General features: G+C 34.7%; 1 protein-coding gene across 4 annotated transcripts in view; it reads left to right on the forward strand.

Moving 5' to 3' along the window:
• The window catches only part of AZIN1 (antizyme inhibitor 1), a 31,178-nt gene extending 19,697 nt beyond the window's left edge, over positions 1 to 11,481 (forward strand). For 2 of the 4 annotated variants that reach the window (XM_025994792.2, XM_025994793.2), the window contains 9 exons: positions 436 to 609; positions 1,131 to 1,303; positions 3,192 to 3,326; positions 4,560 to 4,641; positions 5,160 to 5,234; positions 5,861 to 6,023; positions 8,236 to 8,351; positions 8,670 to 8,884; positions 9,159 to 11,481. In XM_025994792.2, coding sequence (XP_025850577.1) covers positions 436 to 609; positions 1,131 to 1,303; positions 3,192 to 3,326; positions 4,560 to 4,641; positions 5,160 to 5,234; positions 5,861 to 6,023; positions 8,236 to 8,351; positions 8,670 to 8,884; positions 9,159 to 9,267 — 1,242 coding nt within the window. In that variant the 3' untranslated portion in view covers positions 9,268 to 11,481. The remainder of the gene's footprint in view (positions 1 to 435; positions 610 to 1,130; positions 1,304 to 3,191; positions 3,327 to 4,559; positions 4,642 to 5,159; positions 5,235 to 5,860; positions 6,024 to 8,235; positions 8,352 to 8,669; positions 8,885 to 9,158) is intronic. The other 2 variants (XM_072734120.1, XM_025994794.2) reach the window with 1 other exon arrangement.
• Positions 11,482 to 12,552: the final 1,071 nt, after the last annotated feature.

Here is a 12,552-nt window from a genome sequence, read left to right on the forward strand (position 1 = left end):
GCCCTCTACTTTATCTCCTTAAACACTGGTTCCTAGTATTGTTTTGTTGTTTTACTGTCCTGTTAGATGCAATTTATAATGGAGATACATATTTAAATAGCTTACGAAAGCATGGAAGGAAACCGGTGCTCTCCTTCTGTACTCACTCAAATTTGAGGCAGTTGTAAAGTAGAAAATCCGTATAATAACATTTTTTTTAAAAAGCAGAGAATATTTTACATGCCAGCTTAGCACAGTAAATCAAGTTTAAAAAGAAAGAAAAAGGTATTTGGATTCCCTGTGTGCTGAATCTTGCTTAATTACTCTTAAACCTTAAATGTAGTAGTGTATATAAAAGAATAGGTTAGCTCTTTTGTGGAGAAAAGAGGGAGTTACTACTTGTGGTACTCTATTTTCAATAGTTCCTTTGTGTTTTTTTCCCCATGATCATAATAGACAGGGAAAAATGCATTTTTTGTGGGAGATCTTGGAAAGATTGTGAAGAAACACAGTCAGTGGCAGAACATAGTGGCTCAGATAAAGCCATTCTACACAGTAAAGTGCAACTCCACTCCAGCTGTACTTGAGATTTTGGCAGCTCTTGGAACTGGATTTGCTTGTTCCAGTAAAGTAAGTATTTTTCATTACTTAGTCACTTAACAGCAACATTTTAGAACACACTTTAACTTTTAGTTACGGCAGTTAGAAAAATTGCAAGGTAATTTTACTTTTGGATGTTTTTAAACTCTTGTATAAATTTGCAGCCTAATGGAAACTTACAAACTTTTAAGGTGTACCAATGAAAGGAAAGTTTCAGTGAGATGAAACTTGAAAAGCTTTATCTTTAATCAAGAACTTTTTATTCCTCATTCTTAGGCTAGATAGAGCCAGCTAGACCATTAACTTCTGATGACAACAAGCTAATTGTAAATCATGAGATTTCTCTGATGGTATAGTTAGACCTTTTTGAAGGCTTTTAAACAGTAGTGTAGTAAGCATTACCAGGATATGTGAACTGTGACATTATGCTATCCTAATTAACTTTATATAATTTGAGGTTAGCCCCCCCCCAAAAAAAGTATAAAGTAGTAATTAAATGAAAAATAATAGAAATGTTACTTTTTAAACAACGCTTTAAATTTTTTTAATAGACTGAAATGGCTTTAGTGCAAGAATTGGGTGTATCTCCAGAAAACATCATTTACATAAGTCCTTGCAAACAAGTGTCTCAAATAAAGTATGCAGCAAAAATTGGAGTGAACACCATGACATGTGACAATGAAGTTGAATTGAAGAAAATTGCACGTAACCACCCAAATGCCAAGTAAGTGTAAAACTGAGTACATGTGAATATTACTTTACAGCCTAGGGTTTGGATTTGTCTTTGGCCTGGGAAAAGGACATTTATGTAGAGCAGTGGTATATATTACAATATTTTTTTACTTATTTAAAGTTCCTATATGGAAAATGGCATTTTATTGCCTACCCTCTTCGGATCCTGTTTGTAGATTTGGGATGAGATAAGGACAGTTTAAAATATGAATTTATAATCTTTAATTCAAGGAATAAAATGTGGTTGTTGGGATGATGATATGAGGGCCACAGATGTGATTATGAAAATACATCAACCCTACTAGTTATTTGTCATGTTGGGAATAGGATGTGTATTGGTCAGCTGTTTTTCCTAGTTAGCTAAGGGTTTAATCTTCCTTTGGCTGTAGTTTCTAAGTGATTTGTCCTTAGTGACAGTGTTTTAGGAGCCTAGTCTGTACATTTTTGAGGGGTTTCTCTTTTAAACCCACTCTTCTCTTTGAATAGGAAGTTTAATTTTTTTTTTTACTTGTACCTGCATGTATCCCAAGATTTTTTATAATTAAAAAGTTTACTTTTTTTTTTTTTTTTTTTAATTTTTATTTATTTATGATAGTCACAGAGAGAGAGAGAGAGAGGCAGAGACATAGGCAGAGGGAGAAGCAGGCTCCATGCACCGGGAGCCTGATGTGGGATTCGATCCCGGGTCTCCAGGATCGCGCCCTGGGCCAAAGGCAAGCGCCAAACCACTGCGCCACCCAGGGATCCCAAAAAGTTTACTTTTTAAAGAGCAAAAAAGGCAAATTTAATATGGTCGTGATTTGGTATGTCAAGACTTTAGGATATACTAAAAGCATATTGTATTAATATGTACAAAATTGCTTATTTTTTAATGGGTTATTACTTGTGTTCCTTAAAAATGTGTATCATATCCATATTTTCCTTGTACATTTTTTATTATTGACTTTGATGGTATTCTTAGGTGTCCTGACAAGATTGATTACCCTGGAAACCTTTGTTTTTCATAAAGGCCTTTTGGGGAAATTTTTAGTTAACCACTTATCTCTAAAAAAATCTTTGTTATATGATCTTCAGAAGATAAGCCCTGATATGGGGTTACTGTGTTTAACTATAAAGTGGATGGTACATACTTAATAGAGCTGATTCTACCCATAGGAAGAATAATTTTGTTTTTATGAGACTATCTCCTCTGACCATCAGTCATTCCTTAGGACTTCCTTGGGGAAAGGAATTTACAAACAGCATTTGTGTATTTGTGGGGTTTAGTGGTTTGTAATTACTTGAGTATCTCCTGAGATAGTCTCGATCATTTTGTCTTGGTTGTTATGATTTGGAAGAAAATATCGAGTAGATTTGACTCCGTATCTAAAAGGCTACTGTTTAGACACATAAGATAACTCCAAGCTTGCTTGTTTTTTGTAAGATGGAAGAGATTAATAGGAGTAGGTGGTGGAAGGGTAACTAGCTGGAGCAATATAGGAGACTTGAAACGTGTAAAAGCCCTGATATTTTTAACTGAAAGACAATGATGGCATTGCTATTCAATTTAGTCTTTCTAGGTGGTTTTATGGACTGATGGACTTCATTTGAAAGTAATGTCGTCTTTCATTACAGAGCCCAACTGACTCTTGCTGCTACAACAGAGTCTTAACTTCCTGCATTTTCCAAATTCCCATCCTTGTAAGCTTCATGCTTTAGGCCCTAATGGCTAGTTTTTTCTCTGTACAGGATTGTTTTTCATTAGGTTCACTTGATTCAACCGTCGCTGGATTTGGGAGCACTGGCAACATAATCAACATACTTCCTACAATCTTCAGGCTTCACATGTGCTGATGATGATGTAAACCAACTCTGCCCCAATCATCTTCCCCTTCTCTTAGGGTCTTACTACATATTGCAACAGAAGATAATATTGGAGGCGAAGAGGGTAACATGAAGTTTGGCACTACCCTGAAGAACTGTAGGCATCTCTTGGAATGTGCTAAGGAACTTGATGTCCAAATAATTGGGGTTAAGTGAGTATTTGTTTTAAACTTCTATTTTTATGTTAAACCTTTGTCTTTCTGATGATTTTTTTGAGACTTTATTTGCATGAACTCTAGTAGATTCAACTTTCAGTTTAATACATATTTTCTTAGTCTAGGAAAAACATGACTTAACCTTCATATAACTTTATACATGCACCTCCTCTTTCCTAATTAAGGAAGAAATAGTAAATAAAAATTCAATTAAGTTCATAATGTAAAACCTCTCCTTTTAAATTGAAGGGAAAGGTTGTACTAGAATTCTAATGAATACCAAAGTGGCATTCATCTGAGTTGTGTCATTTTATTTTTTTTCCCCATCTTTAATTTTTTTTTCCTTTTCAATCCCTTGGGCATGCCAGTAAATCAGACATTGTTTTACTTCTTGATTTTTATGTGTGCAGAAAACTGAGACCCAGAGAGATTTAATGATTTGATCATAGTCTCAGAACTGTGATCTGAGTCAAATTTGGACACAAAGCTCCAAATTTTTGAGTTGCCAGTCCATTGCTAATCTCATTACAGTGCAAAATCTTTTTAAATTGTTCATAAAGATGGATAAAGAATCATGACTGTTAAGTTTAATTTTCCCTTAAGTGACAAATATGACAAATAATGACATATTTGAGAGTTTTCATATTTCTATTTGTTACCATACAGTAAAATTGACTCTTGGTTTTATACTTCATGAACTTTAATGTATTTGTGTGACTACTGCCACAATCAGGATATAGAACCATATTCGATTAAATTTAGGTATTCCGTTTTGAATGTCTGATAAGTATCTCTTAATAAGTAATACTAATAAGTGTTAGTAATACTCAGCTGAATTAATGTTCATTTGTATTTCATAATAGACATTTTTATTTTTGGCCAGATAAAATTATACATTCCAATTACAGATTTTGTGACCCAGTTTTATCAGTGGTGCTTGTTACTTTACTATAGATACAGAAAGGCATGTCCTTATCTGATATTTATAAAGCCTGATAACTCATTGTTAAAAATTCTTTATAAAATTAAAGTATTACCCAAACATTGCCTTTTCTGAAAGGCTGGTTATTATAACTTGGATAATTAGAGGCCTGTGCTTCCAATTCTTTAAGTATTTAATAAGGTTATTGCGAATACTGTGTCAATATGGTGAAGGAGAACTGAAAAGAATTATAGGAAGGGTGTCTAAAATTTGCTGTTGCTTTAAATTTATTACTCTCTTTCTTCCAGATTTCATGTTTCAAGTGCTTGCAAAGAATCTCAAGTATATGTACACGCTCTATCTGATGCTCGATGTGTGTTTGACATGGCTGTAAGTTTTTTCCTTAAATTATTTTGATATTTTAAGCCAAGGTGTTACTTATTTTTCCTCTTTTTTCCTTTGTCTTTCAAAGATTTTATTTACCATTTATTTGGGAGAGAGAGTGTGCACGCAAGTGTGTGCACCTGAGAGCAGAAGGAGGAGCAGAGGGAGAGGGACAAGCAGTCTCCACATAGCATGGAGCCCTCTCAGGGCTCAGAACCAAGAGTGGGACACTCCACTGATTGAGCCACCCAGGCACCCCTCCGGGATAATATTTAAGGTTTTTAAGTGGGTAAAGGGATGAAATAGTAACTTACTTGCATGTCTACAAGACAGTACAGACATCGTTAGGAAGACAGTATATATACAACACTGAATAAACCTGCTTTTATTGGTAGATACCAAAACTGAAGCTATACTAAAGATGAGAACAGATTCTATTTACCTCCTTGGGAAGGGGTTTTTGAAATGTCCTTGTAGTCATGACAGTTTGGATAAGCATTTAAAGTATTTTTTTCCATCTCTAGGGAGAATTTGGTTTCACAATGAACATGCTAGATATTGGCGGAGGCTTCACAGGAACTGAATTTCAGTTGGAAGAGGTAAACTTTGTTCAGTGGATGGAACGGGAATAATCTCTCTGCTTAAGTGGTAGATATAGACAGTGGTATAACAACAGCAGGAAATAAACCCTAAAACATCCGCTTAAAATTTGATTCTAAGAAGGTGAAGAGGCAATGAGAAGACCTACCCCACTTTGAAAGGCTTAATATTCTATGAACTCTGTAGCATAACTTACAAAAAGTTTGTATTCAGTTGTGTTTCTGCTCTTATGGAGTACTTCATGTCACAAATGAAATTATTTGGACAGCTTAAGTTGTTTTATCCAGATGAACATTCATACTCACCTTCCTGCTGTGCCCTCTGTCTCTCAAACTGATTTGATGTGTTGCTCCTTCTTTGCTAGTGTTAAGGGGTATAGAAACAATCAGCAGTAGCCATTCACCCTTGGTGTTATGAAATTTTTTTAAATTAATGCCATTCTGATAATATAAACTTTGATGCCTCAAAAGCCTGCTTAATTGTTTGAAGGTAACTGCTAAATAGCTAAGCTTTCTGGTCTATAACTGGAACTATGGCTTTAAGTTTTCTAGGAAATATATCCATTTCTTAATGTGAATTATCTAGTTCAATATTGAAATCATAATGTGGGGTTTAAAATTCATAGGTTAATCATGTTATCAGCCCTTTGTTGGATGTCTACTTTCCTGAAGGATCTGGCATTAAGATAATCTCAGAACCTGGAAGCTACTATGTGTCTTCTGCATTTACACTTGCAGTTAATATCATTGCAAAGAAAGTTGTTGAAAATGATAAATTTTCCTCTGGAGGTAAGTTACGAAGTTTATGGTTTTGTTTTTCTTAGTTAAATTTATCTTCAAACTAATTGCAATTATCCTATACTAGTCAAGTATAAAATATTGTAAGGGGGATCCCTGGGTGGCGCAGCGGTTTGGCGCCTGCCTTTGGCCCAGGGCGCGATCCTGGAGACCTGGGATCGAGTCCCAAGTCGGGCTCCCGGTGCATGGAGCCTGCTCCTCCCTCTGCCTGTGTCTCTGCCTCTCTCTCTCTCTCTCTCTCTGTGTGTGTGTGTGTGACTATCATAAATAAATAAAAATTTATTTTAAAAAAAATGTAGAAAGTACTGTTCTATGTTAAGAAGACCGTTTTTCCTTCAGTTAGTAAGGGTAAGTTTTTCTTTTGAGTTGAAGAGCTACAAAAATACCAGGAACTTCCCATTTTGATCACTTTGTTAACATGATGTCAGTGGATTTCTGTATTATGAAGTGGAAAGATAATTTGTAAATAACCTTTTTCTTTTCATACTTTTACCCCATTAGTTTTAACATCAGTGAATTTCTGACTGTTAGTCTAAGAATAGCTTTCCCTTCTCTTTATTTATATTAGTGTAAACTCCTAGATACTCAGTATGTAATCAATTATTTTTAATTATTTACTATCCAAAATTGGGGTCCTTATGACATGCCTCCATCACTGCCTGAGTACTTCTTTACTTCATGGTGCATCAAGATACCCAGGTTCTTTACCTGCCTCAGTCCTAGAATTGGCCATTTCTCCAAGGAGCTCCAGTTCATTTTAACGAAGAGTGGTATTTGAAAAAACAAGAAAGGAGTTGGTTGTGCTCACTACTACTGATACATCATTTCATCCAAGCTTTCTCACTGAAGAGAACCGGGAAATGTGTGTGTGCATATATATGCATAGCACACATAACTATATATCAGAAGCTGGGCATGCAGTAGTATATCACAGGCTGCATTCTGTTTTTCTCCTTACACATTGTAACTTTCCCAAGAGTGAGAAACCTAGCTCCCATTATCGTATACTACATATGTTTGCTTAAGTCTGGAATACGTAGAAGGTGGTGTTTCCCGAATAGCTAACTCCTATCCCAGCAGTTAACCAAACCACTTAACCTGTAGTTTGGTATCTGTTTAGGGTTGGTTTTTGGCATAAATTTTTATACAAGGAGATACAAGGAGTACAATCTTAAGCATATAATGTGACAAATTAAAGTATATACTGACATCCCTATAGAAACAAATTTCATATCTTAGGTTTTTTTTTTTTTTCCATTTCTTTCCTAGACAGTCACTATTGTGAAGGTTTTTCCACCATAGATTAGTTTGAATTGCTCTCAAACTTCATATAAATGGAATCACCTAGCATATATTTTAGGACAACTCTGTATAATATCTGATTGAGGGTGGCCTGGGTGGCTCAGCGGTTTAGCACCAGTGTCAGCCCAGGGCCTGATCCTGGAGACCCAGGATCGAGTCCCATGTCAGGCTCCCTGCATAGAGCCTGCTTCTCCCTCTGCCTGTGTCTCTGCCTCTCTGTCTCTCTTTCTATCTCTCTCTCTCATAAATAAATAAATAAAATCTTTAAAAAAAGATAAAAAATATCTGAACTGCTTTTGTTTCATCTTTATTGCTAATATTCCACTGTGAATAGACTTTATCCATTCTCTTTGCTGATGAATATTTATTTGGTTCCCAGTTCTGAGCTGTTAGGAATAAAACTTAACACTCTTGTGTAAGTCATTGGGGAAATGACTAAGAGTAGAATTGCTGGGTCAGAGTAGATGTCAAAAATTTCAAAGTAGTATTTTATCTCCCCACTGATGGTATATATGTGCAAGTTCTGATTGTTCCCCCACTTTTACTGATTTTTGTGTGTGTGTGTGTGTGGTCGCTTTTTAATTTTATCCATTCTAAAGGTGTGTGTTGGTAGAAACTCATTATAGTTTTAATTTGCATTTACCTGGTGACTTCTGTAGAACATATTTTCATGTGTTCATTGGTTATCTTCCTTGTGAAGTATGTTTTCAGTTTTTTAGGCTGACAGTATTGAGGTATGTCAGTATACATCAGGTTTTTTAAAATTTGATTTAAATAAAATTTTGGGAAATGTGAAAACTGTAAGTCTGTTCTATAAATATTCAATCTGCTATGCCTTGCATAGTTAGCTTTATTAGACATTTTAATGTAAATTCATTTTCATTTTTCTGCTTCATTTCAGTAGAAAAAACCGGAAGTGATGAACCAGCCTTCATGTATTATATGAATGATGGTATTTATGGTTCTTTTGCAAGTAAACTGTCTGAGGACTTAAATACCATTCCAGAGGTTCATAAGGCAAGTATAACAACAACTTACTTGGCATTTATAAACTGAGCTCTTTTTTTAAAAAGGTGCCTCCCAAGTTTTGGAGAAATGCTTTTAAGATGGGGAATATTGCTCCCTTTTGACGATTTATCTTCCTTAGATGGAGTTAAGAAGGAGCACCAATGCTCCTGGCTCCAAGCCTGCCTTTCATAGGCATATTAAATCTGATAGAGTAAAAAATATTCTCATCTACCCTCAAATTCAATACCTGCATGAAATAAACATGAGTTAAAAACACATGAGTTAAAAACTTAATTTAGAAAACTTTTTTTTTTTTTCTCCTGACAGAAATACAAGAAAGATGAGCCTCTGTTTACAAGCAGCCTTTGGGGTCCATCCTGTGATGAGCTTGATCAAATTGTGGAAAGCTGTCTTCTTCCTGAGCTGAATGTGGGAGATTGGCTTATCTTTGATAACATGGGAGCAGATTCTCTCCATGAACCATCTGCTTTTAATGATTTTCAGAGGCCAGCTATTTACTACATGATGTCATTTAGCGATTGGTAAGGTATTGTTTTCATTGTAAAGCTGATTGGATATTCAAGATGACATAACATGTCGGCTAATAATTTTAATTCTGTGACAAATGCCTCACAAGTAATAGCAAAATGCCCCTGTTAAGGGTTATTGGAGGACTAGTTATTTTATAATCTTATTTCATTGTCCATTTGTTATGTGTTCATGTGGTCTTTATGCTTAAACTCAGAATTAACGGTTTTATGTTTTTGGGGGGTTTGGGGGTTTTTTTGTTTTGTTTTTTGTTTTTGTTTTTGACAGGTATGAGATGCAAGATGCTGGACTTACTTCAGACACAATGATGAAGAACTTCTTCTTTGTGCCTTGCATTCAGCTGAGCCAAGAAGATAGCTTTTCCTCTGAAGCTTAAACAGGCATTAATGCTTCTTGAGATCTGAAGTTGCAGGTTAAGCTTGTCTGGTCTACATTCCAGTGTGAAACAAATTCAAACAATCTTACTCTATTAATTCTCTTGGAGACAAAATCTATTAGTAATAGCTATTTGGGACCAGACGAAATCAGCTTTCATCTATAATTCATTGGGGGTAATTGGGAAATTTAGATAATGTATCCAGATTTAAACTTACCAGTTTGTCCTACCCCCTTAAGCGTTTAAAATAAAATATGCAACAAAATGGATGACTTAGTGGAGATGGAAGCCCATTAATTGGGTTCCCCATTAAATCGTTTACATACAAGTACACAGTTTTTATACTAAGGATTCATGTTAAAAAGTCTTGTAAAATTAAATGTCTTTCACCCAGATATATCAAATGTCAGTGGAAGACTAGTGTGACTTCATTAGATATGTTTAGTGTATTTAGAATGTGTAAATTTGTGCTTTGAACTGTAGTTTAATAAATGTAAAATTGCATCATAGTATTTGTTGTATTTGACCTAATGTAACCCTTGTATGATTGCAATAAAATTTTGTGTAGATTTTACTGTTTTTTCAGGCTAAAACTTTGGGAAAGGGGCTAGCTAGGAAAGGTAGTTTTGAAATAGATGTGTATATGGACTGTTTTGAAGGTTTTTTTTCTTTTATAGCCCATTTAAGTTTAGTTTGGCTCAGTACATTTTTTTCAGTTATTTAAATAGTAATTTAAGTAAAATGTTTGGTAAATCATTGTGACGTTCAGATTCATGGAGAGTTGATGTGCGATAAGCATGATGTTTAACAATTTTAACACCAAAAATGTTAATTCTGCATAAACCAATTGTAATAATTAATAGGTGTTTCTGTATAGATAGGATGCATAGAATACCTTAGTAAATCTTTGAATTACAAATCTTTCGGCTGAAATGGAAGATTCTATTAAATACTTTGAATAAACTGGGGGGGGGGGGGATAAAATCGCAGAGAATTCTGCAACGCACTAAAACTTAGAGAAGGGCTACATCTATATCCAGAAACCTGATGCTCTTTTGCACGGAATATTATTTAAATTCAGAGTTGTAGGGAGTGGGGTGAAGCACACCTGTTCTCAATTTCTTAATTGCAATGATTTCAAACTTTAGGAGTTTTTGTTTTAGTTATGCTTAGTTTCTTATTTCCCATTTGTTCAGCTTTGTAATTTTAATTCTTTTCATACTAAAATTTTGTGACTGGGGGAAGGGAGTTAGTGTTACTAACCTGACAGTTGTTGCCAGGAGTTTGCGTTGTTCACTGCTAGTATATTAGTAATCCTAGACCTCAGAATCACAAGAGTAATAAAATAAACAACAGGGGTCATTTTTTCCTAACTTACTCTATGTTCAGATGTGGAATTTCTGTCTCCCCAAGAGGAAATGTGACTTCACTTTGGTGCCAACGGACAGAAAATTCTACCTGTGCTACATAGGAGAAGTTTGGAATGCACTTAATAGCTGGTTTTTACACCTTGATTTCAAGGTGGAAAGAAATTGATCATGAATCTCTAATAAATTTCAATCTAAACCAGTAGGTGCTTAATATTTTTTGATTTGATTGATGCCCATTTGAATTTCATGGGTTCTAATAATAAAATTTAAGACCCCAGTCCATTGTCCTCTGTAATTACCCTTGGACTTTACCAAGGTATAATATGGGGTTTTATGCAAAGTTCCAAGCTACATGCAACTTTTTTAAACCATAATAAAGTGGAGGAATTATTCCCAGCCTCCTTTACATGTTGTGCTTTGTGGTCCAGAAATGACAAACCATTTTTTACAGAACGGCACAACTTTGAGTCCTTGGCTTGACTACACAGCTTTGAGCTTCATGGCATGTCAACTTTGCCATAGTCATAGGAAAGTTCTATGTATTACAGCTCAAGAGTCGCAAATATCACATGTGAATGAGATGGTAACTTTGAGAAATGTCTGTATTGTATTTGAAGACTGTTTGCCATAAATCTGAAGTTTGAACTTAATGTATTTCAATTTGGTATGCTAAAAAGTACTGAATTAATGTAACAATCTTTTTTTTTTTTTTTACAATATTGTAATCTCCGCTCAGAATTTAACTGAAAATATAAAACCTAAATGATTTCTATATAGTAAATTGAACTGTAAAGGTAATTTGTGTGTGATTCTGAATACACAAGATAAAATGTTTTTATTCCTCCTTATGTTTTACTTTGGCTTCTATCGTGAAAGGGTAATTCTGCATATCAACTTTGTTTATATTAACTTGCGAGTATTCTTTCAGAATCTTTATTATAAAGTAGCAAATCTGGTAAAATGATGCTGGGCATTACATGTGGAAGATTTTGATGATGTTCAATATATATGTGAGCACTGAGAGGTTTCCAGGGCCATGTTTTCTAGATCCATTAATTTACCAGCCTCTTGAAGTTTAAACTTAGACTAAATGAAATTGATTTATATAAGTTAAGGTAGGTATTCTAAGTAATTGTGGGCACTGTAATTAATATTCAATGCAAATATTGTGTTTAAAAAGCCACTGTTCAATCTCTTTTGTCCCTTGTTGGGGACTTTGTATTTTCTCACTATAGATATTAGCAACTTGACCAACAATATAATAACAATACTTAATTGGCTTCAAGGTATAAGATCAGAGAAGAATTCATAGTCTTCCACATTCAACTTGTGAATAAATCCTCCAAATACCTTAATTCCTGTCTTGTCCATAATGAAGGCAAAATAAAAGAATGGTATATTTGCACACTCAGGCTTTCATAATGGGAATAAAACTAGGTTAGGAATAAGAAACAACTGGTTCTGGTCTTTTTCTGGCACTGCTGGAGGCTAATCTTTACCTACTTAAAATAATCTACCAACTTTAAGGTGACTGTTTTGATAATTTATGATTTCTGGAGCCTTTTACTCTGGGACTACAGTCAAATTTGAGTTAATAAGAATGGTATAAATTCGATTTCTTTTTTTTTTTTCCTAGCTCGTTGCTGATTCAGGATGGGAAGGTATAGAAACAAGAAAGCCTTTTTAAGTTTAAAATTCTGGTGATGTATGATCATCCATTTGGGCACGTTAAAGTTAACCTGAAAACAGTGCCTGCTCTCAAATGTTACTGAGGAAATTTGTTATTTTTTGTTTTTTGTTTTTTGTTTTTTGTTTAACTACAAATTGTGGGTACTACATTTATCTTCATCATAGTTTAGGTCTTCACCTAGAATGGAGTATAGATGGGGGAACACAAAACTACTCCAGGCTTCAG

Source organism: Vulpes vulpes, chromosome 13 (assembly GCF_048418805.1).
Source record: "Vulpes vulpes isolate BD-2025 chromosome 13, VulVul3, whole genome shotgun sequence".
Classification (NCBI taxonomy): Eukaryota; Metazoa; Chordata; class Mammalia; order Carnivora; family Canidae; genus Vulpes; species Vulpes vulpes.